The 27370-nt window shown below is 40.1% G+C and overlaps 1 protein-coding gene across 1 annotated transcript in view; it reads left to right on the top strand.

Moving 5' to 3' along the window:
* itpk1b (inositol-tetrakisphosphate 1-kinase b) overlaps positions 1-27370 on the top strand; it is a 113908-nt gene that overhangs the window by 76909 nt on the left and 9629 nt on the right. The window contains exons 6-10 of the mRNA XM_056476688.1: positions 14264-14362; positions 16966-17006; positions 20089-20254; positions 22961-23028; positions 26901-27063. Coding sequence (XP_056332663.1) covers positions 14264-14362; positions 16966-17006; positions 20089-20254; positions 22961-23028; positions 26901-27063 — 537 coding nt within the window. The remainder of the gene's footprint in view (positions 1-14263; positions 14363-16965; positions 17007-20088; positions 20255-22960; positions 23029-26900; positions 27064-27370) is intronic.

A 27370-nucleotide genomic window follows, 5' to 3' on the forward strand; every position in this document is an offset into this window, starting at 1 on the left:
AGCGAACATTTTCTGGATGCCCATTGTGGGTGAAATGTTTACAAGTGGTAATAGTAGGTTGCTTTCACCACTAAACCGCTTCAATAGGAGATTGCCAGTGCTCTTTTTTGCTGGCTTTCATAAACGCTTATGTAAGCTTCCTCTGGAATAGGAGAACAAAAGGCTTGCAACTGAGTAAATGGACCAGCTCTGATAAGAAAACCAGCAGCGCTCTTCTCATTTCAACACTTCAGGATATGTCAGTAGTGATAACCTCATTTACCAACTCAAAAATTAGCAAGACAAAACGGGAAGTTAATTGCTAGCTTGTGATTTTGTTCCTTCTTTGTGGAGCAGTAAGTGGCTAGTTTTGAGTAACTCTGAGTAAGTCCTCTTTTCATGTGAAATATGTACTGTAGTATGCTGCATTTAAAGTTAATAATTTAGCTCACGATTTTATCCAGAGAGTTTAATCAGATATGTACGACTGTATCGGCCTGTAATTGGTAACGGATGGTGCAGCTGTTTCAAAAAAAGCCTTTGAATTGGGTGACGGTAATGACAAAACTGTTCAAGGTGGAATTTCCATTAAATATTTTATTAACTAATCCTTAAATACCAAAAAGTGTATGACAGCTAAAGCCGAGTTTAGTCAATGCTAATATGAATTAGCAACATTAATATTTAAATTCTTCAGTATTTAATTTGAGTTATATTATGATTTAGTTTGGAGTTTTGAGGCTCTAAAAATGCTTAGTTGGTGATGGTTTCTCCAACTGTTTTAGCTTTTAAAAAATGCCAAGTGCTCAGCCTTACCAAAGACTATGGCTGCGTCTGAAACGGCATACTTCCCCATACTATATAGTACGCTAAAATCAGTATGTGAGCCGAGTAGTAGGTCCGAATTCATAGAATTCGAAAATCAGTATGCGAGAAGTACCCGGATGACCTACTACTTCCGGCGAGATTCTGAAGTGCGCATCCCATGCACGCTGTGCTATCCCATAATGCCCCTTGAGAGAATTCATGAATGGGAGTAAAGCGACGGAACTGACATGGGTAGGTCACGTGACCATGACAAAATGGCAGATGTAGTACGTCCAAATTCCATTCATACTTCTCACATTCATACTGTATAGAACGTACTTCTCTAATGGCCAAGTAGTACGTTTAAATTCAAATGCACTACCTACTGAGTAGTAGGCGGTTTTGGACACAGCCCATAGAATACACAAGATATGTCACTCGTACAGTTTTGAATGGGAAAAAGTGTAATGCTCAATATGGTGAATAAAGCCCCGCCTACTAGTACAAGAGCCAATCAGTGATTGCCAATCAGTAATCAGTGGTCATCACTGGCTTGCATGGTTTGGGACTTGTGGAGCTGCGCATCAATGGATTTGCTCTTCAGTGTTTGGATATTCGGCAGTGAAAATTAAACCACACTGAGCTGAACTAAACTGAACTTCAACTCTGAAAACTGGACTGACACGGTTTCGATTTACTATAATCTTCTATGTGAAGCTGCTTTGACACAATCTACATTGTAAAAGCGCTATAGAAATAAAGATGAATTGAATTGAATTGAATATAGAATGACGTTTCTCCATTGGAGAAGCTCAGACCAGACGTGTGCTTTTACTCAATTGCCCACAAACTAGTAAACAAAGAGTCGCTGTCATTTCTGGAGGAGATTCACCATCAAGAGCAATTACCTCAGAAGACCTGCGCAAACCGACAAAGCATTATTCAGGGGATGATAATGTGTAGAACGGTCATAAATGAGGTTGGTGTCGTGACCTCGTTCCTTTCCAGTGCGCATACGCATTAGCTTGAGCACGTTTACAAAAGTAAAAAAAAACGCTCAATGATGGGCCAGAAATCTGCAGAAATTTGAGTGCGCAGATTACATGTGGGCCTACTTATGAGATAGCTATTGTTTAATTTTATTAGTGATTAAGAGAGTTATCAGTTTTAGAGAATTTGATGTTTCCCCATTCAGACAGAATGCCTGAGCATACTTCCCAAGAGGCGTTTCAATGTTGGCCGCCGAGTGACCTTAAACAGACTTTGGCATTACACATTGAAAGAAGGCTAAGCACCTTGCTATGCTGGTGGTGTTCTAAATAAAAAGAATTAAAACAACTATAAAACTGCTCTAACAGTTTTAATATGAGTTATATGTTTTTTGTGACCGGTTACTTTGAAACAGCTTGTTGAAATGATGGAAAGTTTTTATTTGCTTTTTTTTTTACATTTACATTTAGCAGACGCTTTTGTTCAAAACCACCTACAATTGACGAGGCACAGTTTATAAATGCAGTGTTTTTTTTTTTTTTGTAAAAACGTGTCTGGTGCAAAACTGTCGTTTCTTAAAGTGTCAGAGACAAAAGGGTAAATTTTCTAAAGGTGGTTTGTTAGGCTTATTCACCTGTGAGGCATGTGCATTTCATATGTATATGTATAAGTGTCCCGGCTGGATCAGTTGGCATTTCTGTGTGGAGTTTGCATGTTCTTCCTTTGTTGGCGTGGGCTTCCTCTGGGTGCTCCGGTTTCCACCACAGTCCAAAGACATGCGCTATAGGTGAATTCAATAAGCTAAATTGGCCACAGTGTGTGAGTGTCTGTCTGTGTGTGAATGAGAGTATATGGTGTGTGAATGACAGTTCTGGGTTGCGGCTGGAAGGGCATCCGCTACGTAAAACATATCCCAGAATAGTTGGCATTCTGCTGATTATTAAGGGACTAAACCGAAGGAAATTTAATGAATGAATTAGAGCTGGGCGATTTGGCTTAAAATCAAAATCTCGATTAATTGAACATTTTAACTCAATTACAATTAATGAACGATTTATTTATTTATTTATTTAATTTTTTTGCCCGCATAGTTCACTTACAATTATTATTAGCCATCTAAAGGCATCTCTGGCACAGCTTCCAATCAACATCAATGTAATGCAATGTAAGGCTCAAGAATGAGTCCATCAGATAGAGCTATAAACTGGCCACAGAAGTAAAAATCAGCCACAGCCTTTAACAGAGCGGCATCACATGACACGTAGGGTTAATAATTGAAAAAATCGTCCTGGACAAATTAGATGGATTATATAGGTTCTAAATATAAGATTCTGACGGTATGATTGTCACGATTGGTAAGGGGGAAAAAGGGAGCGAGGACTCAAATGCAAAAGCAAGATGATTTATTAATTAAAATAATACACAACAACAACAAAACCACCCCGAGGGGGAAAAGACATAACTATAACACAAACTTGGTTGGGCTGGCGAGACAAGGCTAGAGCAGGAATACAGGGGGAGTATAACTGGCACAGGACAGCAGACATGAGGAGAATATAAGCAGGAGTAAATTAATACACAAATGGATGAACATAAATAACTAACAATGGAGAGGCTGGGACTAAACGATAGACAGGAGAGCACCTGACACAAAGAGACAACACAAGCCAGGTGCTCACATTAAACAGGACAAGAACACGCAGCCAATGAGAGAACTCACTAACCACGTGTTCTTATGACTAGACAAACACTGAAGCACACAACAAAAGCACGCGACCACAATGTAAACACAGAGCCATGTGCTTTGACAACAGACGCAAGACACGAGCACACGATAAGTGAAAACACCTTACAGTGCGCTCACATAAATGCAACGCGCATGTTTCATCTCAGCGCCAACCAAAACCGAAACCAACTAGATGGAGACGCTGAGAATAAAACAGCGCTATACTGACGAAACAACACAAACACGAGTACAAGAGCGCGCACCTATGACGACGCGCACCCAGACAATGACAAAACAAGTGCTCGACCCAAGAAAACTCGAGCCGAGCACTACAGGACAAGACTAGATGGAGCTAGTGTCCGGACTCTGCCACCAAAACAAGAAGTTACAAGACCAGAGTGGCAGAACCCTGACACTACCCCCCCCCCCCCCCCCACCTGGCGTCCCTAAAGCGAACATCCAACAAGGTACAAGACAGACAAGAACCACCACAAGACAGGTAACATCAAATACAAGACAGGGAAGTGAACAGGCAAGACAACACAAAGGGGGGGAGGGAGGGGAGCCAAGCCAGACCCAACAAGACAAACAAGGGAGGGATGAGAGGGCAAGACCAGGGCGGGACCAGAAGGACAGTCCAGGGTGGGTTCAGTGGGTCAGTAGACCCGGCAGGAAACCAGGGTGAAGCCGGAGGGTCTGTCCAGCGTGGTAGAGGGCCCACCAGGGAGGAGCAGGAGGGACGACCCAGGGAGAGTCTGTCAGGGGAGACATGGCAGGCTGCCTGATGGGAGCCGGCAGGGCTGGAGGCCTGTGGGAAGCCGGCAGGGCTGGAGGCGGCTTGACTGCAGGCCTGAGGGGCGCCAGCTGGACAGGACGCCTGTGGGGAGCCGGCAGGGCTGGAGGCGGCTTGACTGCAGACCTCAGGGGCGCCGGCTGGACAGGAGGCCTGTAGGGAGCCGGTAGGGCTGGAGGCGGCTTGACTGCAGACCTGAGGGGCGCCGACTAGACAGGAGGCCTGTGGGGAGCCGGCAGGGCTGGAGGCCTGTGGGGAGCCGGCAGGGCTGGAGGCGGCTTGACTGCAGGCCTGAGGGGAGCCGGCTGGACAGGAGGCCTGTGGGGAGCCGGCTGGACAGGAGGCCCGAGGGGAGCCGGCAGGGCTGTAGCCGGCTGGACAGGAGGCCCGTGGGGAGCCGGCAGGGCTGGAGGCCCAAGGGGAGCCGGCTGGGCTGGAGGCGGCTGGACAGGAGGTCTGTGGGGAGCTGGCTGGGCTGGAGCCGGCTGGACAGGAGGCCTGTGGGGAGGCGGCAGGGCTGGCGGCCTGAGGGGAGCCGGCTGGACAGGCGACCTGAGGGGAGCCGGCAGGACAGGAGGCCCGTGGGGAGCCGGCTGGACAGGAGGCCCGTGGGGAGCCGGCTGGACAGGAGGCCCATGGGGAGCTGGCAGGGCAGGAGGCCCGTGGGGAGCCAGCAGGGCTGAAGGCCCAAGGGGAGCCGGCAGGGCAAAACGTCTGGTTGGAGCCGGCAGGGCAAGGAGCCAGGCCAGAGGCTGGCAGGGCAAGGAGCCGGGCCGGGGCCGGCAGGGCAAGACGTCTGGATGGTGCCTGCAGGGCAAGGAGCCGGGCCGGGGTCGGCAGGGCTAGACGTCTGGGTGGTGCCGGCAGGGCTAGATGTCTGGGTGGTGCCGGCAGGGCTAGACGTCTGGGTGGTGCCGGCAGGGCAAGGAGCCGGGCTGGGACCAGCACTGTGGGGCGCTCTGGGGCTGGAGCCGACACTGGCGGGCGCTCTGGGGCTGGAACCGACACTGGCGGGCGCTCTGGGGCTGGAGCCGACACTGGTGGGCGCTCTGGGGCTGGAGCCGACACTGGCGGGCGCTCTGGGGCTGGAGCCGACACTGACGGCCGCTGGCGGGCGCTCTGGGGCTGGAGCCGACACTGGCGGGCGCTCTGGGGCTGGAGCCGCAGCTTGGGCAGCCCTCTTTCTCTGCAACCTCCATTTACTCGACCGAGTCAGAGGATGGTCATGAGCTGAACGCGTAGAGGAAGGAGGGGTGCAGTGTTCGCCGTAATCAGCTGGAGGGGGTGTGAGGATCTGCCAATCCTTACGATGGTGGAGGTAAAGCGAGAAGCCCCAGAAGTCTAACACCCCAAGCTGATCCATCTCCCACTGTGGCAGGGGTTCATCGAGACAGAGATTGAAAGCCTCCTTCAGAGTAGCGTCATCAAACTCAAGCCCCCTAGCATAGGTCCAAAAAGACTGGGCAAAGCTTCTCACTTCAAGACCTTGCTGACGGGCCCCTGAAGGCGCCTCTGTCTCTCTTCTGCTGTGGTGGGGGGAAGGATAATAATGCTCATCCTGCTTGCTGAGTCCTCAGTTGGCCAGTTCATACTGTCACGGTTGGTAAGGGGAAAAAGGGAGCGAGGACTCAAATGCAAAAACAAGATGATTTATTAATTAAAAAAAACAAAACAACAACAAAAACCACCCCGAGGGGGAAAACACATAACTATAACACAAACTTGGTTGGGCTGGCAAGACAAGGCTAGAGCAGAAATACAGGGGGAGTGTAGACGACGAACTGGCACAGGACAGCAGACATGAGGAGAATATAAGCAGGAGTAAATTAATACACAAACAGATGAACATAATTAACTAATAATGGGTTAACAAGGAGGGTGGGACTAGGCGGGAGAGCACCTGACACAAAGAGACAACACAAGCCAGGTACTCACATTTAAACAGGACAAGAACACGCAGCCAATGAGAGAACTCATTAACCGCGTGTTCTTATGACTAGACAAACACTGAAGCACACAACAAAAGCACGCGATGTAAACACAGAGCCACGTGCTTTGACAACAGATGCAAGACACGAGCACACGATAAGTGAAAACACCTTACTGTGCGCTCGCATAAATGCAACGCGCATGTTTCATCTCAGCGCCAACCAAAACCAAAACCAACTAGATGGAGACGCTGAGAATGAAACAGCGCGATGCTGACGAAACAACACAAACACGAGTACAAGAGCGTGCGTCCCAAGGACGGTCCGCGCGCACCTATGACAACGCGCACCCAGACAATGACAAAACAAGTGCTCGACCCAAGAAAACTTGAGCCGAGCACTACAGGACAAAAATATCACTGTTTCATGGTATCACGGTATTGTGATTACTGCCCTAACATATATTCTTTTTAAAAGTCTGGGCAAAAAACTAAACCTTTTTTTCCACTTTGAACACAAAATATTTTATTTTGAGAAACATTTGAACTATTTTGCAGCAGTAAACGCATCAGGCTAAATAATTCAATTGAATCATTGACTGCTGCTGTTTTCATTTGCTTCAAAAACACAGATTTCTTTACAATTTAAAATGGCATCTTTAGATATCTTTTCTGCTGGAGATACTTTTGTCCTAAATAACAAACAAAAAAATGTAAATAAAAAATCTTACACATACCTTAGAAACGGTATTACAGAAAAAAATAGCGGTTTTAAAACCTTGACTTTTCCAAACCACTATATTCCTTGAAAACGGTTATTGTCCCATGCCTATTCTGATTGTTGATTACTTTTCGATTAATTGGCCAGCCCTAGAATTCATGTATAAGCATATTTTATATAAATGCGGTTGTTTTGAACTCTCTATTCCTCAAGAAACATGAAAAAATATAAGTAGCACAACATCTCAGCACTGATAATAATGAAATGTGTCCTGAGCAGCAAAATTAATACATTAGAATGATTTCTGAAGTAATAATGCTGAATTATTTTCAAACACTTGAAGAAATTGCATTTTGAAATGTTATAAAGCAGTAAACCGTTATTACAGTACAGTACAATTTCTTGAGGCTTGAAAAAATGAATGTTATTTAGCTGTTTCATAATGCATGCTAAGTATGTGGCCTTTTTTTATCAGCAGTGAGAAGTATCGTCTCATCATCAGTTTTGCTACCTCAAAACCCAGTCAGTCTATCATGGTCATATCTTAACGCTGCGTCATCGCCTGTTTAGGCTTCACTCCCCAACACATTTCCTGTCTTACACCATTAAACACTCCCAAAACATACTTCTACATCTGCATAGATAAGTTCCATTGCAACAAATCAGATTAAACCTCCCCAAACCTCCAGGCAGTTGTGGACGAAGACCAAAATGTAGTCAAAAAGATAAAAACTATAACGTTTTGTTATAATCCGCTACATTGTGGTGTTCATTCACTAGATCAGTGTTTCCCAACCCTGTTCCTGAAGGCACACCAACGGTACACATTTTCAACCTCTCCCCAATCAAACACACCTGAATCATCTTATCATAACATCAGAAGAGACTCCAACACCTGAAGTTAATGGGTCAGAAAAGGGAGACATCCAAAATATGTACTGTTGGTGTGCCTCCAAGAACAGGGTTGGGAAACACTGCACTAGATAAACATATAAGAGTGTGCCAGTCACTTTACTGTTGCAGCAGACCTGTCAATTTCACTTTGTTAAGATATTTTCATTTACAAAATGAGCACTGCTAACTTCCATGTAGTTTAAGACCCCGTTTACACTGATACGTTTTAGTTTTAAAGCCCATAACTTTTGGTACCGCTACGCCTTCCTTCCACACTACCCTGAAGTTTTCCAGACCTGAAAACAGAGCGATTTGAAAATGCTTAAGAGGCCATTTTGATTTTGAAATGCTGCTTTTCTGTGTCAGTGTGGGTGTGGGAAATCAAAGACATCTAAAAACATGTGAGGCGTGGCTGATTAGGGCTTTTTTTTCTCAATATCAAATACACAAAGTTCAGTCTTTCATCCTTCCCTTGTAAGTACAGACTTCGCAATTTTATAACAAACTTCCAAGGACGTGAGGACACATCGGGTAAATCTTCAAATGTAACGGCAGTATACTCTTATAACGTTATTCACCCTGGCTATCTTAACAATAAAATTAAAAAAGTATTTTTTAATCTTTATATTAACAACATAAACATAACAGACATCAAAAATGTTAAGGCACCATGTACATATTTACAGTGCATTCGGAAAGTATTCATAGCGCTTCACTTTTTCCACATTTCTTTATGTTACTGCTTTATTCCAAAATGGATTAAATTCATTTATTTCCTCAGAATTATACACACAAAACCCCATGATGACAATGTTAAAAAAGCTTTTTTGAAATTGTTGCAAATTTATTAAAAATAAAAAACCTGAAAAGTCACATGTACATAAGTATTCACAGCCTTTGCTTAATACTTTGATGCACCTTTGGCAGCAATTACACCCTCAAGTCTTCTTAAATATGATGCCCAAGCTTGGCACACCTGTCATTCCTCTTGAGTATTCCTCTCAAGCTCTTTCAGGTTGGATGGGAAGCGATTGTGTACAGCCATTTTCTGATCTCTCCAGAGATGTTCAATAGGACTTAGATCTGGGCTCTGATTGGGCCACTCAAGGACATTTACTGAGTTGTTGTGAAGCAACTCCATTGATATTTTGGCAGTGTGCTTTGGGTCATTGTCCTGCTGGAAGATGAACCGTCACCCCAATCTGAGGTCAAGAGCACTCTGAAGCAGGTTTTCATTCTGGATGTCTCTGTACATTGCTGCATTCATCTTTCCCTCTATCCTGACTAGTCTTTCACGTCCTGCTGCTAAAAACATCTCCACAGCATGATGCTGCCACCACCATGGTTCACTGTAAGGATAGTATTAGCCTGGGGATGAGCGGTGCCTGGTTTTCTCCAACCGTAACACCTGGCATTTACTCCAAAGAGTTCAATTGTGTTTCTTATGGTCTGAGAGTCCTTCAGATGCCTTTTGGTAAATTCCAGGCAGGGAGTGGCTTCCGTCTGGCCACTCTACCATATAGGCCGGATGGTTGTCCTTCTGTAAGATTCTCCTCTCTCCACAGAAGAAAGCTGGAGCTCAGACAGAGTGACCATCGGGTTATTGATCACCTCCCTGACTAAGGCCCTTCTCCCCCAAACACTCAGCTTAGATGGCCGGCCAGCTCTAGGAAGAGTCCTAGTGGTTCCAAACATCTTCCACTTACGGAGGATGGAGGCCACTGTGCTCATTGGAACTTTCAGAAAATTTTCTGTAACTTTCCCTAGCCCTGTGCCTCGAGACAATCCTGTCTTGAAGGTCTACAGACAATTCCTTTGTCTTCATGCTTGGTTTGTGCTTTGACATGCACTGTTAACCCTGGGACCTTATATAGACAGGTTTATGCTTTTTCAAATCATGTCCAATCAACTAAATTTACCACAGGTGAACTCCAATGAATCTGCTGAAGCATCTCAAGAATGATCAGTGGAAACAGAATGTACCTGAGCTCAATTTAGAGCTTCACGGCAAAGGCTGTGAATACTTATGTACATGTGATTTTTCAGGTTTTTTATTTTTAATAAATTTACAACAATTTCAAAAAATCTTTTTCTCATTATGGGGTATTGTGTGTAGAATTTTGAGGAAATAAATTTATTTAATCCATTTTGGAATAAGGCTGTAACATAAAAAAATGTGGAAAAGTGAAGCACTATGAATACTTTCCGGATGCACTGTATATGACCGTCATCTTCACTGTATGCAAATTTATAACAAAACAAAACCTAATAACTGCCTCCTTTCATTTTCATTGAAAAATCTGAAACATTATGGTTACTGTGTGGTTTTGGCAATATGTGCTTAATGTCTATGACTATATACACACAATAAAGATTATCAGAGGAAATGCATGGTGAAATATAATAGTCGTCTCTTTTGATGAATATAATAATCAGTAATAATTATAAAAGTATGAAGTACAATAAGTAGATACAATACAGAAAATAAAAGCAAGCAATCGGTCAAATGTGCGAAATCAATGTATGTGGTTACATAAATTAATAGGTATATAAGCTTACCTTTGCGCTGAGCCAAAACACATTACCTGAGAACAAGTTAGGCTAATAGATTTAAAAGACAGACTCGTTACCCCCCCCATATTTGGATCAATAATGGCTTAACAAGGTCAATTTCTCTTTACAACAAAAAGCATACTTTTTTGGAGCTCCTGTGCAGTGCTGCAGTGACTTCCTCATCCTGGGTGAAATACATTAGATGTTCTAACTCTTACCATTGTGTGCATGTGCATGCTGTATGTACTAAATGCATTGGTCATATGAGGATTCCACTCTTCATGACGTCAGCTAGAGTCATGTAATAATAATAATAATAATAATAATAATAATAATAATAATTAATGTCTAAATGGGTTCCAATCTGTATGTGTGTTTGTTGACAAAGAAATACTCTGAGGCGCTAATTAGCTCTCTGAGTGCTAATAAACGTTTATAGCTTAGTTCATGAGAATACAAGTTTAATACTGTAAATAAATATCATAATACCCCCCACCCCCCTTTAAAATGTACTTAAAAGTTTGGCACCAACGGCGTAGTGGTAGTGTGTCGACACATGCAGTCCGGTTCTCACGGCGATCCGAGTTCAATTCTGCCTCGAGGTCCTATGCCGATCCTTCCCCTCTCTCTGCTACCCATGTTTTCCTGTCGATACTCTACTGTCCTATCCATTAAAAAGTGAAAACCCCTAAAAAATAATTATTAAAAAAATTTACTTAAAGAGATAGTTCACCTAAAAATGAATATTGTATGAAAATTTTGAAATATCACGTATATATCGAATATTTCAAATTCAATCGTATACACAAAAGAATGCACCAAGCATCCAATATTACGTCCCCCTTAAGCATTACCGTGCGCAAAAGAGACGTGAGGTGAGTGAGGGTCTTATTTGACACATTTCCAAAATGCAGAATGGAGACGATACTCTGTAATTTGGGGGTGGGTCACAAAACACTTTAGAAAATACGTTACGTCCCTGTTTGTGTAGCTGTTCGTGGTGGTAAATAAATAAGTAAATATCCGCACACAAACTGAGCTGCATATCAGTCCTTATTTTAACACCATTATCACACCTTATTTTAACATTCAACAACTCTGTTAACAAACAGAGCACTTCTGTGAGGTAGCTTGAACAATCAAGTAATAACATAAATTCTTCACTTTTGGACATTAGTGCAACAGTAAATATAAAAAAATCTAATATGAAAACAAATAGCACCTCAATTTAAGATACACAACAGGCAATCCCAAGTTTACATATCACACAGTTTGCTATGCTTTGTTGTCGCCATCAACTTTACAATACCTTCAGACCGCAGACATACTCAGGTGGTTGCTAGATCACATACTCGTGCTTTCCGCTTCAAGCTCTGCCGTGTTCTACTTTGCCAGAATTTAACCAATAGCGTCTCTGCAAAAAAAGTGATATCATGCCGCATGCTGTTTCTGTGTGAATTATAGAAAGAGGTCTTAATTCTGTGCCACCGCATAACTATAGATGTGTTAAAAAAATAATGAGAATATATAATATACATATAGACATTCTAGTCCTGATCTGGAGGTAACATCGAGTCTAAAACCGTGTGATCGGGCCCGATTTCCAATCACGTGATCTGATCTGGACATCCCTAATGAACTATATATTTTTAATATTTCTAAAAACTCAATTTAATGTTTAAGAATTTTGTTTTCCGTATATATTGAGATATATATCGAATATTGGAAAAATATTGACAATATTGAGATTTTTTTCCTATATCGCCCAGCCCTAATAATGAAAAAACACTATGGAAGACAATGGTTTCAGGTTTTCAACTTTCTGCAAAATAACATCTTCTGTGTTCAGCAGAGGAGAGAAACTCATTTCGAAGCACTTGAGGGCTAGTAAACAGTGAAAAAAGCATTCATTTTTGTGCGATCTATCCCTTTAAGTACAGTAGAGAGGTAAATTTACACCGATGTCTCCAGGCAGTTGCTTACTAATCCCAAGTTAAGCCCAGTTTGCATCTCTGTTTTGATGATTCATACCTATTCGATATTGTGCCTGCGGTTGGAATTCGCAAACACAGCTACTCATTCACAGCTATTGATGCCTTTGTTCCATCCTGTTTGCTCTTCAGGACTGTGCGAGTACAGTATTTTCAAACAAAGGCTTGAACCCGCAGGTCAGACTGCTGTGTTTCTGTTGACCGGCTCCTGCATTATGCCGTGATTCAGCGCTCAGTGCCTTGTGCTCAGTGTGTTCTCCATTTGCTAAGATAAACAAGGAAGTAAAGGCAACCCGGAGGGCACATGATGGGTGAAGACCTCCCGAACCAAATAACATTATCCATGTGAATGTGTAAACTCATACGGCTACTCTTGCTAAAATAATTCTAAATAAAGACATTTCAGATTAGATATTGAATGATTTAGATTTGTTTTTTCAATATGCAGTATGTGTGTATATATATATATATATATATATATATATATATATATATATATACATATATATACAGTTGAAGTTGAAATTATTAGCCCTTCTGAATTATTTGTCCCCTTGTATATATATATTTTTCCCCAATTTCTGTTTAACAGAAATTAAAAATATTTTAATAACTAATTTCTAATTACTGATTCCTTTTAGCTTTGCCATGATGACATAACATAATATTTTACTAGATATTTTTCAAGATACTATTATACTACTAGTATTCAGCCTAAGGTGACATTTAAAGGCTTAACAATTAGGTTAATTAGGCAAGTTATGGTAATTAGGCAAGTCATCGTATAATGATGGTTTGTTTAGTAGACAATCGATAATATTGACTTTAAAATGGTCATATAAAAATTAAAAAACGCATTTATTCTAGCCGAAATAAAACAAATACACTCACTGTCTTGTACCGGGTTGGACCCCCTTTTGCTTTCAGAACTGCCTCTAATCCTTCGTGGCATCGATTCATCAAGGTACTGGAAAATTCCTCAGAGATTTTGGTCCATATTGACATGAATAGTTGCTTCAGATTTGTCGGCTGCACATCCATAATGCGAATCTCCCATTCCACCACATCCCAAAGGTGCTCTATTGGATTGAGACTGGTGACTGTTGAGGCAATTTGAGTACAGTAAACTCATTGTCATGTTCAAGACACCAGTCTGAGATGATTCTTGCTTTATGCCATGGTGCGTTATCCTGCTGGAAGTAGCCATCAGAAGATGGATACACTGTGGTCGTAAAGGAATGGACATGGTCAGCAACAATACTCAGGAAGCCTGTGTTGTTGACACGATGCTTAATTGGTACTAATGGGCACAAAGTGTACCAAGAAAATATTCTCCACAGCATCACACCACCACCACCAGCCTGAACCATTGATACAAGGCAGGATGGATCCATTCTTTCATGTTGTTGACGCCAAATTCTGACCCTACCATCCGAATGTCTGACCCTACCATTCTCTGTACACCCTAGAGGTGGTTGTGTGTGAAAATCCCAGAAGATCAGCAGTTTCTGAAATACTCAGACCATCTGGCATGTTCAAAGTCACTTAAATCACCTTTCTTAATCATTCTGATGCTCAGTTTGATCTGCTGCAGCAGATCGTCTTGACCATGTCTACATGCCTAAATGCATCGAGTTGCTGCGTGTGATTGGCTTATTAGAAATTTGTTAAAGAGCAGTTGGGCAGGTGTGCCTAATAAAGTGGCCAGAAGAAAAATATTATAGGGAATATTTTGAGAATTTTCTTTCTCTGTTAAATATAATTTGAGAAATATTTGAAAAAGAAAAATGTCAGGTCTACCACCGCTAAATGAATTTATCATTTATATGATCATGTTTAGCAGTGCTGATGTGTCTCTTCTTGTGTTTGATTCTCTGTGCAGATGTCCGAATCTGTTCTCCTCCATTTATGGTTCTGAACAGTGAGTGTGGTCCAGACACACTGGAGCAGATCGAGCAGCACAGCCTTACATTCCCTTTCAGTAAGTCCTAACATCTTTCAATTCTAAAACAGGAAGTTATGTTGTTCAAGTCGAACTCAAACCAAAAAACATGAGCCTTTTCTTCATGACTGTATGGTTAAAAACTAACCTAGAGTCATCTGTTGTTCAAAACTTGTCTAGGGGCACTGTCTGCTGTTAAAAACTAGACTGGAGTGCTGTCTGCTGTTAAAAACTAGCCTAAACTGCCATCTGCAGTTAAAAACTAGTCTAAAACACCATCTGCTGTTAAAAACTAGACTAGAGCGCCATCTATTGTGAAAAACTAGACTAGAGTGCCATTTGTTTAAAACTAGCCTAAAGCACCATTTGTTGTTGACTAATGCGCTATCTAATTAAAATTTAGACTGGAGCTACATCTCTTGTTAACTAATCTACAGTGCCATCTGCTGTTAAATACTAGAGTGGAACAACATATATTGTTAAACTAACATAGAGCGCCATCTGTTGTTTAAAAACTAGACTCAAGCATAATCTTTTGTTGTTCGAAAGTTGACTAGATCACCATTTGTTGTTTAAAACTAGACTAGAACACCATGTGCTGTTAAAAGATAGACTGGAGCACTTTCTGCTATGAAAAACTAGCCTAGAGTGCCATCTGCTGTTAAAAGTAGACTAGAGCAACATTTGTTGTTTAAAACTATACTAAAGTGCCATTTGCTGTTAAAAGCTAGTCTGGAGCAACTTCTATTCTTAAATTAACCTAGAGTGCCATCTGCTGTTAAAAACTAGACTGGAGCAACATCTATTCTTAGATTCTTATCTGTTCTTAGATTCTTATCTATTCTATACCTTGAGTGCCGTCTGCTGTAAAAAACTAGACTGGATCATCTTCTATTTTTAAATGAACCTAGAGCACCATCTGCTGGTAAAAACTAGACTGGAGCAACATCTATTCTTAAATGAACCTAGAGCGCCATCTGCTGTTAAAAACTAGACGGCAGCAACATCTGTTCTTAAATGAACCTAGAGCGCCATCTACTGTTAAAAACTAGATGGGAGAAACATCTAATCTTAAATGAACCTAAAGCGCCATCTACTGTTGCAAACTAGAGTTGAGCAACATCTATTCCTAAATGAACCTAGAGCGCCATCTGCTGTTAAATACCAGACTGGAGCAACATCTATTCTTATATTAACCTAGAGAGCCATCTGCTGTTAAAAACTAAACGGCAGCAACATCTATTGTTAAATGAACCTAGAGCGCCATCTGCTGTTAAAACATGACTGGAGCAACATCTATTCTTAAATTAACCTAGAGCGCCATCTGCTGTTAAAAACTAGACTGGAGCATCATCTATTCTTAAAAACCTAGAGCGCCATCTGCTGTAATTTACTACACTGGAGCAACATCTATTCCTTAATTAGCCTAGAGCGCCATCTGCTGTTAAAAAGTAGACTGGAGCAGCATCTATTGTTAAATGATCCTAGAGCGCCATCTGTTGTTAAAAACGAGCCAGGAGCAACATCTATTGTTAAATGAACCTTGAGGGCCATCTGCTGTTAAAAACCAGACTGGAGCCACATCTATTGTTAAATCAACCTAGAGCACCATCTGCTGTTAAATATTAGACTGGAGCAACATCTTTTCTTAAATGAACCTAGAGCGCCATCTGCTGTTAAATACTAGCCTGGAGCAACATCTAGTGTTAAATGAACCTTGAGCACCATCTGCTGTTAAATACTGGACTGGAGCAACATCTATTGTTAAATGAACCTAGAGCACCATCTGCTGTTAAATACTAGCCTGGAGCAACATCTATTGTTAAATGAACCTAGAGCACCATCCGCTGTTTAAAGCTAGACTGGAGCAACATCTATTCTTAAATGAACCTAGAGCGCCATCTGCTGTTAAAAGCTAGACTGGAGCAACATCTATTGTTAAATGAACCTAGAGCGCCATCTGTCATTAAAAACTAGACTGGAGCAACATCTATTATTAAATGAACTTAGAGTGCCATCTGCTGTTAAAAACTAGACTGGAGCAACATCTATTTTTAAATTAACCTAGAGCACCATCTGCTGTTAAAAACTAGACTGGAGCAACATCTATTGTTAAATGAACCTAGAGTGCCATCTGCTGTTAAAAACTAGACTGGAGCAACATCTATTGTTAAATGAACCTAGAGCGCCAACTGCTGTTAAATATTAAGCTCAGAATAAATTCCAGAGGGAATCGCAATGCATTCCATAAATCTAAGAATCGATCCACACATTGCAACACATCAATTTCTCAAAACCTGTTTAAAAAAAATTATTTTATATTTGTTATTTATAACAACTAAAATTTAAATGATCAAGTGCTGACAGTGTCTGTTATTATGTGCAGCATAAACACCTCTGTTAAAACAGCAGGAAATGTGGTTTTATGACCCTTCGATTTACAGATAATCTAATGACAGCACTTCAGTACCTGACAACAGAGGCACCATTTTCATTAATATCCCTAACTAAATCCCTAATAAGATCACAGTGATTTTATTGCATTAATAATGTATTAAACAGTTGTACTGTATTATTAACTAGACTCATTCATCCACTGTCTCAGTCTCAGAGTGCTTTTCTTTTTTTCTCATCCTGCACAGTTTGCAAAACACGGGTTGCTCACGGAACTAACTCTCATGAGGTAAGACTCTTTTTCTGACGACACCATGTAACACTATTATGAACTAACTAGGGCTGCCCTCCACGATTTTACTTGTTGACTACTGTACAAATCACTCATTATGAGCCAGTAGTTGACTAATCCTGTTTAACAATACACCACCTAAATCAATTTAGAGAGCCTTTAATTGCCTATAAACACTCACAAAGTGTGTTACAGCTCACCAGCAGAAGTAATGAATGTGTAGGAAAACCATGTAGAGTCTACCTTAACATTTGAGTAATATACTGATAAACTAGTGATTTCTTCATTTTTTGGTTTAAGAGATTAAGTCAGGGACACACAGTAGTGGATGTGTCTGTGTTTCATGCGGATTACATAGAAGTATTTGTTTTGCCTTTGAATTGGATCATTTGAAACTAAACAATATGCTTTCTTTTGATACTTTTTAAACGTTTGTAAGGCAACTGTACATAGATTAGAATTTTTTCTGGACATGCTTAAGTTCACTAAGATGGCAGAAATAGGTTGTTTACAGTTTCGAAAGATGTATTATTATTTATTGTAGGTCCAAAAATGACAAGTCATTGCACCGCTGCTTTTATCTGTCATGCAGTGAATACAGCACTACTGTTTATCTTCCACACTCCACACCAGTACCGATCCACCCTATACGCAGATTACGCAGGGTGACTACCACCAGGACTGCACGTACCATTCACCCCCACCCCTACCCCCATTGCCCGCTCTTCATTAACTGATCACACTTCCACCCCCCACTGCCCGCTCTTCATTTACCGATCATCCTCCCACCCCCCATTACCTGCCCTTCATTTAACGATCACCCTCCCACCCGCCATTGCCTGCTCTTCATTTACTGATCAATGGCCCACCTCCCATTGCCCGCTCTTCATTAACTGATCAACCTCCCACCCCCCACTGCCCACTCTTCATTAACCGATCAACCTCCCACCCCCCATTGCCTGCTCTTCATTTAACTAGCCCCCTCCCAGCCCCCATTGCCCGCTCTTCATTTACCGATCAACCTCCCACCTCCCATTGCCCGCTCTTCATTTACCGATCTTCCTCCCACCCCCCATTGCCTGCTCTTCATTTACCGAGCAATGACCCACCTCCCATTGCCCGCTCTTCATTAACTGATCACCCTCCCACCCCCCATTGCCTGCTCTTTATTTACCGATCACCCTCCCACCCCCTATTGCCTGCTCTTCTTGTAATGATCACCCTCCCACCCCCCATTGCCTGCTATTCATTTACCGATCAATGGCCCACCTCCCTTTGCCCTCTCTTCATTAACCGATCATCCTCCCACCCCCCACTGCCCACTCTTCATTTACCGATCACCCTCCCACCCCCCATTGCCCGCTCTTCATTTAACGATCAACCTCCCACCCCCCATTGCCTGCTCTTCATTTACCAATCAATGGCCCACCTCCCATTGCCCACTCTTCATTAACCGATTACCCTCTCACTCCCCATTGCCTGCTCTTCATTTAACGATCACCCTCCCACCCCCCTCTGCCCGCTCTTCATTTACCGATCACCCTCCCACCCCCCATTGCCCGCCCTTCATTTACCGATCACTCTCCCACCCCCCATTGTCCGCTCTTTGTTTACCGATCACCCTTCAAACCCCATTGCCTGCTCTGCATTTACCGATCCCCTCAATCGCGTCTTCTGTACAAGTTAAAAAAATGGGGAAAAAAGAAAGAATTGTGTAAAATTGTACATTTTGCAAGGAAAACTTCCTGCCAGTCAAATATAGTGAAGAATATAGAATGCAAAAGTCAGTATGGACACTCTAGCGAAGTGAGCCCCGCCTTCTAGTAAAGGAGCCAATCACTAAAGACTGATGGTCCTCTAGGTGAGGGGCTCGTTCCAGACATATGATCTTAATGACGGTTTCTGCAGCTTCATTGTTATGAACCCTCTGCATCACGCAGTTGCTGCAGATTTGTCAGCTGCACATACATGATGCAAATCTCCTGTTCCACCACATCCCAAAGTTGCTCTATTGGACTGAGGTCTCGTAACTGCCATTTTTAGTACAGTGAACTTATTGTCATGTCGAACGAATTGTAGCCTCAGTTTCCTGTTCTTAGCTGACAGGAGTGGTCTTCTGCTACTGTTAGATGTTGGATGTGTTGTAGTCCTGTTCTAGAGCCTACAGCTAATCAATCTTTCAGATTCTGGAGTGCATAATAAGTAAAATTAAATAAAATGCAAAGTGCAAAATTAAATAAAATTATAACTAATAAATTATCCTAAATGAAACAAATACATTAATAGATAGGATGTATAAGTATATAATTTCACTCACCTGGTAAATGGAGGCCACTTGAATGGTTTGTGAGCACAATTAAGTGCACACAGCATGCCATATCATCTGATAATTGTAAGAAATAATCCCAAAAGGCTATTGACTGCATAAAGCCACATAAAACGAAACAAAAATATAATGTATCTTTCAGAGTTCAGCAGCTAATCAGCCGGAATGACATGACGGCGGCCAGGGAGACCTAGCTGTCACTCAAGTAGCCACACCCTTAATTATGCAGACTTACTATATCTTAATAAAAATGAAACGGATGAGTTATAAAAAAATTCAACCCCTCACAGTTGTATGTAATGTAGTAAAGTAGGCATTTCATTCAGAAAGATCAGGAAAAGGGTTTGGGTAGAGTTATATACAGACACCTCCTCCTCACAATTACTGACAGTTGGAGCTGCATCCCAATTGCTAAGATAAATACGTAATCTGACAATTTAACTGAAAAAAAAGGAAGTGAATTTTTAGAATTGAATTAAATACTAGAATGTAAACTTTTTTTTCCTTAATGACATGCACAGATTAATTGTTCACCACAAAACTAGCAATGTGAGCTAACAAAATCATATGGTTCATTTTGATTTCATGGGGACTTTAAGGTCACTTGACTACAGTGACTGGTGTGATTGGCATATTCTCTTTCTGTTTGTTGTGAACCCAACATAACACTTTAGTTGCAAATCCTAAAAAGTGGCTAATTTTGACAGTCTGTTCATCACCTTTATTTTATTTCTCTTTTTTTTGTTTGTGCAGATGGCTATAATATTCAGCGCTGAGGACCTAAAGGACGTGAAGCCCCCGTGTGTCATTCAGAGTTTTATAAACCACAATGCCGTGCTGTATAAGGTGTTTGTGGTGGGCGAGTCGTACACTGTGGTGGAAAGACCATCACTCAAGAACTTCCCGTCTGGACCGTCTGGTAAACCTTCAGCTCAGACTTCAACTCTTTCGAATTGTTATTTCCATGAAAGGCCACTGCTATGATATGGTTCATTTCACTGCGACTGGACCCTTCAGTTTGTTTTAGCGTGATTTACGTTACAGCATTCCTGCTGTATAACACCAGACGCTTTTGCGGAGCTGACTTGAAACAGTGGATTTATTTTTTGTGCCTGTTCAGTCAGCAGCTGGAGTCTGGCTTTAAGAGAGTAGGCCTGTTTGCATGTCAGTGTACTTGTAGTCCATGCAAACCAGTTACGGCTACTAGCAGAGCAACCTGTTAGTTTAATGAAAATCGTGGATGATAGTTGTGTGGTTAAACTCATGCTGAAATGCACAGCGTATGAGCACACACACACACACACAGACATGTAAATACACACGAACAACATCACGTCTTGCCTTCCAGCACTATTCAAATCAAAGAAACCTATAGAGAAGATAAAAAAAACTGGTCGGCACAGTGTTTCTAAAGACAAGATCAGGTGAAGGATTTCTAAGAATTCGATGAACAACATTGGGTTTCTTAAAGTTTTTAAAGGAAATCAAGGGATTTTAGTGTTTAAAACAATCCTGGTTTTAACCCCAAAGAGTAATTCTATATGTGATTGGTCGATGACCATCTGTAATGTCATATAATTAATTATTGTAATGATTATTTTACTTTAGTAATTCCCACCACAGTTGGAGTGTGAAAAAATAATTACTTTACTATGGCGAAATGTACAGTTGAAATGAGAGTTAGTGAACCTCCTGAATTATTAGCCCCCCTGTTTATTTTCTTCCCCAATTTCTGTTTAACGGAGAGAAGATTTTCTCAACACATTTCTAAACATAATAGTTTTAATAACTCATTTCTAATAACTGATTTATTTTATCTTTTCCATGATGACAGTAAATAATATTTTACTAGATATTTTTCAAGACACTTCTATACAGCTTAAAGTGACATTTAAAGGCTTAACTAGGTTAATAAGGTTAACTAGGCAGGTTAGGGTAACTAGGCAGGTTAGAGTAATTAGGGAAGTTACTATATAATGATGGTTTGTTCTGTAGACTACTGAAAAAAAATATAGCTTAAAGGGGCTAATAATTTTGACCTTAAATGGTTTTTAAAAAACTTATTTTAACTTTTATTCTATCCAAAATAAAATAAATAATACTTTCTCCAGAGGACTTTCTCCTTTCAACTTTAACTAATACTTAAAGGCCTGTAGCTAGCCTGGTCAAAGGGTTGGTTCTTTTTTGAAATAATGGACCTTTTTGCAGTTATACGCCTCATTTTCTATTTAATTATGAAATTTTTGTGACATTTTAACCACTAGTTTTAGATGGATTAGCTTGTTGCTTTTGGTACACTTTTTGTTGTATCAAAAATATTTCCTTAAGATTTACAATAAAGCAATATGAAGAAATACTTATTTTTAAAAGTATATATCATTAGAAAAAAAAAAAGAATCTGTTAAAGTTTTAAATAAAACATTAGCCTGTCGTCATTTTTTTAGGCAAATAACAAACTGGTCAGCACATTTAAAAACCATGGATAAACCATGGAAAAACCATGGATAATATTAATAGCCTAATTAGTATTCAAATTTATTTTAATATGGGCGTCTTTTGGTGCTTCATACCTTTTTGTTGGTAATTTTTTGTTTCAAGTATGAGGTCCAAAATTTAGAATAAAAATTATTTGTAAAATATTTTTTCCATTTAAAAACAATACAGTAGCGAAAGATGCCATCACTTACATCAGATTGTATGTTTTCTAGCAGCTGGATGTTGGACTCATGAAAAATAATTGTTTGCATTGGCCAAAACTGATTAGCTGAAATCACACTGAAGCGACAACTGACAGAGGATTCTGCTTGCTCCTAAAGACTTTATTGATGGGTTTTTTTCACTATTTTTGATGGCATAGCAGTCAAAATAAGACAAATGAGCTCATGTATGGGACAAAATTCTGGACATCTACCTACCTACCTACCTACCTACCTACCTACCTACCTACCTACATACCTACATACCTATTTACATACATACATACATACATACATACATACATACATACATACATACATACATACATACATACATACATACATACATACATACATATATACATAAAACAAACAAACAAGCTGCTTGTACCTTTTCTGTTTTATATATTATGGTGTAGGTCTGAATTTTAATTCCATCTGCCATTTTAGAGCAGTTTCATTTTCATTCTATAGCAGAATTTCAAAATTGCAAAAATATTGAGGTTCAAATGTATTTTAAAACACACATGGCTTTCTAAAGCTATTACGTACATCACATTTTAATGCCTCATTTCTGTTGAGAAAATCAGTTTAGTGAGTTCACTGGTATAGCAGCCATATTTAGACTCTACACAGATCATCAAACAGATATTATCTTGCAGGATTAACGGTTGCGCTTTATTAATATTTGGAGTGTGTTCAGAAGGAATGTTGGATAGTCGTCTCTTCTAATGAATTTGAGTGGGAGGTCATAAATGTGAGTCTTTTTTGGCAGGAGATGTTTGTTTTTTTATTGCCCTCCTTTTGAAACCGAAGCGCAGGTCTCTGCCGCCCTCTAGTGTTTTTTTAAGCACACTTGCACTTTAATTCGACAAATTTTCCACATTCATTTGGGCTTTTTTTTGTTTGTTTTTTTTGTCTCATTACAGACAGAAAAGCAATTTTCTTCAATAGCCACAACGTGTCCAAGCCGGAGTCATCCTCTGACCTCACATCTGTAAGCACACTTCTCTATAGTCTACCACACACATTCTGTGCCCAAGGTTTTAGAGAGATAGTTCACCCAAAATGTACATTTCCTCATTTCAAGCTTAGCTGATTCTAAACTTTTATGAATAAATTCATAAAAAACATGAAAATATGAAAAAAAAAAAAAGACATTCTGAAGAATGTTGAAAATAGCAGCCTTTACTTTCATAAAGGGTTTGGTCAATTGGATGAACTATCCCTTTAAAAACATATACTGATCTGAATTATAGTTTCCTCAGTCACTTTGGTGCATTTCTCACAACACTATTTACATTTGCACAGTTAATGCATTTCTGAAAACAATCAAATGCTCAAAATGGATAGCTCATTCCTCAAAGCAAGTATTGATGTCAATGAAAGTGTCAGTGTCATCAAGATGAAAAGTGCTGACACCAATGTTTATGAACAAGATAGTCAAATGGCTTTGTCATGTTTTCATTATGACAGTTTACTCTAAATTTTTTTCCAATGCAAAAAAGTCTTTTTGAAAAGGTTTTGTTGACAATTCCTGAAAATGCTCAAGACAGCGCTATAAACTATTTGCACAGCCATTTGAAAACTACAGTAAAGTTAGACATCACTGCGCATAGTGAGGTATCTGAGTACAAGACACTGAATATGTATGTTTCACATTTGTACTGCAGATGCTTTTTGCAATTCTAATTTATTCACAGCATTGTGAAAAAGAATAAATACACCCTTATTTACAACAAACATAAACTTCCTTTGGGTAGAGCTGTGCACAACTGTAAACAATATTGCAGTACATATTGGAACTAAACCTACAACCATAGATCTGTAAATCATTCATGAAATTGTTCAATTTAGAAGACATTTTCAGGAAAAAAATAAAGATTTAATTCTTTTTTTATAAAATTAGGTTGACAGATTTTTGACAACTAGTTTTTGTATGTAATGACTCAAGTAATGAAATGAGGACTATTAGCTTTAAATGGAATGACTATTCAGCATTCACAAGTTTAGTAAAAAAAGATTTACTGACATGACATAAGCAACTGATAATATTATAAAACAGCAGAGAGTTGTATGAAAGGAACTGATGCATGTCCAAAAGCATTTGCAATTTGTTGGAAAGAATGAGAAACTGCTACTATGATGTGCAATAATGACTAATTGTTTTGAGAAATGCATTAACTGTTGTGCAAATGTAAATAGTGTTGTGAGAAATGCACCAAAGCCACTGAGAAAAATGGTAAAGCTTTAATAAATAATACTTGCAATAATAATTAAAATAATCTCAGGAAATTATGGAAACACTTTATATAAACTGAGCACCACAAATCATTTATTAAGCATAAGCAAATAGTTTTTTATTTGTTCAGCATTAATTCTATAAAAATATTTATTAAGCAGTTTATAAATACAATTACAGTTGCTGTATTTTTATATTATAAACACATGTACGCTCACTGGCCACTTTATTAGGTACACCTGTCCAACTGCTCGTTTATGCAAATTTCTAATCAGCCAATCACATGGCAGCAACTGAATGCATTTAGGCATGTAGACATGGTCAAGACGATCTGTTGCTTTTCAAACTGAGCATCAGAATGGGGAAGAAAGGTGATTTAAGTAACTTTGAATGTGGCACGGTTGTTGGTGCCAGATTTCAGAAACTGCTGATTTACTGGGATTTTTACGTACAACCATCTCTAGGATTTCAGAGAATGGTCTAAAAAGGAGAAAATATCCAGTGAGCGATTGTGTGTTCTGTAGGCATAAATTCCTTGTTGATGTCAGAGTTCAGAGGAGAATGGCCCGATTCCAGCTGATAGAAAGTCAACAGTAACTCAATTACAACCGAGATATGCAGAAGAGCATCTCTGAATGCACAACATTTCTAACCTCCAGGCGGATGGGCTACAGCAGCAGAAGACCACACCGGGTGACACTCCTGTCGGCTAACAACAGGAAACTGAGGCTACAATTTGCACAGGCTCACCAAAATTGGACAATAGGAGAAAAACGTTGCCTGGTCTGATGGGTCTCGAGTTTTCATTCAGAGAATAGGGTCAGAATTTGGCGTCAACTACATGAAAGCATGGTTCCATCTTGCCTTGTATTGTTGTGGAAAAAAGATTCTGGTCTGCAAAATATTCTAAGTCAAAGTTTTCAAAGTCTGAGATCTCCGAAGTCTTTAGGCAAAGCAGTTTATTGCTACAGCATCAGTAACAACAGAGACAGGTCGTTGGAGTGTCTGATGAGTATAGGCTAGCACACAGTTTAAATACACTCTTTGCCTTAACTCTCCACCCAAATTTACACAATATCACACCTCCCTTAGCTTCTCCACTAATAGGATCTCAAATCTCTCAGGCGTCTACCACCAATAGAATCTCAGGTTTTTTAGGGATCCTACCCATGTCCAGTTAAGGTCTTTCCTTCCTATTTCAAATGTGATGCCAAAAAACAATGCTCAACAATATATATATATATTGTTCACTGTCAACCGAGCTGTCAAATGTAAGTTCAGCTGAAGTTAATGGGTACTCATATTTTTTGGAAGTCATTACAAATGAGTGTGGGCGCACAAGTAGGTGTGCCTTATCATGAGTTACAGAACAAAACGCAGGTGTCCTTATGGCCCTGCTTCCATAAATCTACTCTCATTGTGACATTTCATCCTGCTCTTCTAATTTCTTGTCATCCCTGACTGCATTTGCACAAGGTGACTTTTTTTTATTTACCAAACCACACATAAATGATAATAATGCCAAAGGTATGGGTAATAATACAATAGATGGTAATAATAATAATACCGAAATCACTCTAATAAGCATGTAACTGAAAGTAATAAATTCATCAGAAATTGATCAAGAGACAATGAATTCCCTATCAGTATCAACAGTTCAGGCTGCTGGTGGGAGTGTAATGGTGTGGAGGATATTTTCTTGGCACACTTTGGGTCCATTAGTACCAATTAAGCATCGTGCAAACACCACAGCCTACCTGAGTACTGTTGCCGACCATGTGCATCCCTTTATGACCACAGTGTACCCATCTTCTGATGGCTACTTTCAGCAGGATAACACACCATGTAATAAAGCACGAATCATCTCAGACTGGATTCTTGAACATGACAATGAGTTCAATGTACTCGAATGGCCTTCACAATCCCCAGAACTCAATCCAATAGAGCACCTTTGGGATGTGATGAAAGGGAAGATTCGCATCATGGATGTGCTGCCGACAAATCTGAATCAACTGCGTGATGCTATCAATTTCAATATTGACCAAAATCTCTGAGGAATATTTCCAGTACCTTGTTGAATCTATGCCACAAAGGATTAAAACAGTCTGAAGGCAAAAGGGGGTTCAAACCAATACTAGGGCGGTGTACCTAATAAAGTGGCCGGTGAGTGTATATAGTGTATAAAGATTGTATTTTATAATTTAAGGATTAGTTTTTCATTGCTAAATTAACTTTTACTATAATTTTACTAATACTATATGCCTGAAAAGATGTAGAAATGTTCATTAGTTTATTGATCACATACTCACTCGGAATGATCTTAAAAACCACATACTACTCTTAAATAACTGGTTTATAAACATTGCAAACATTAGTTATGCAAAAAAGGAATTCATGCTCTAAACTAGTTTCAGTTTTCTTTTGTATACACAAATGTGAATATTGTGAAGAATGTTGGAAACCTGCAGCCATTACCATCAATAGTAGGAAAAGCAAATACTAAGGAAGCCAAAGGTTACAGGTTTACAACATTCTTCCAAATATCTTCCTTTGTGTTTGACTGTTAGGTGATTGTCCCTTTAAGGCAGATCCCTTCGTTGACTCCTCTTTGGTTTGTATTTTGACAGAGAGATAATGTAGAAGGTGTTTCCCAGCCACCGAACGATGATGTCATCAGGGAACTGTGCAAGTCTCTGCGGGAATCTCTCGGAGTTTCGCTCTTCGGCATCGATGTCATCATTAACAACCAGACAGGCCAACATGCAGTCATTGACATCAATGCATTCCCTGGTGTGTATCTGTTTCAGCAAACATCTGGCTAAACACACACACACACACACACACACTCACACACACACACAAATTCAGTATGTCTAAAAGGGCATGTGGTCAGCGACTAATTTCATGAAGTTTGTCATAGAATGGTTTAAAATCTGTCAGAATATAACAATCCATTTAAAACAATCCATTTAGTAATGCATTACTTGAAGGAGGTGTTCATAAACTCAACTGTCATGAAACCAATATAATTATGACAGAGAGCATCATGAATAAGAATATGAATGAGATGTAATGCATGTTTATGAAAACTAATTTG

This window comes from Danio aesculapii, chromosome 17 (assembly GCF_903798145.1).
Source record: "Danio aesculapii chromosome 17, fDanAes4.1, whole genome shotgun sequence".
NCBI classification, from domain to species: domain Eukaryota; kingdom Metazoa; phylum Chordata; class Actinopteri; order Cypriniformes; family Danionidae; genus Danio; species Danio aesculapii.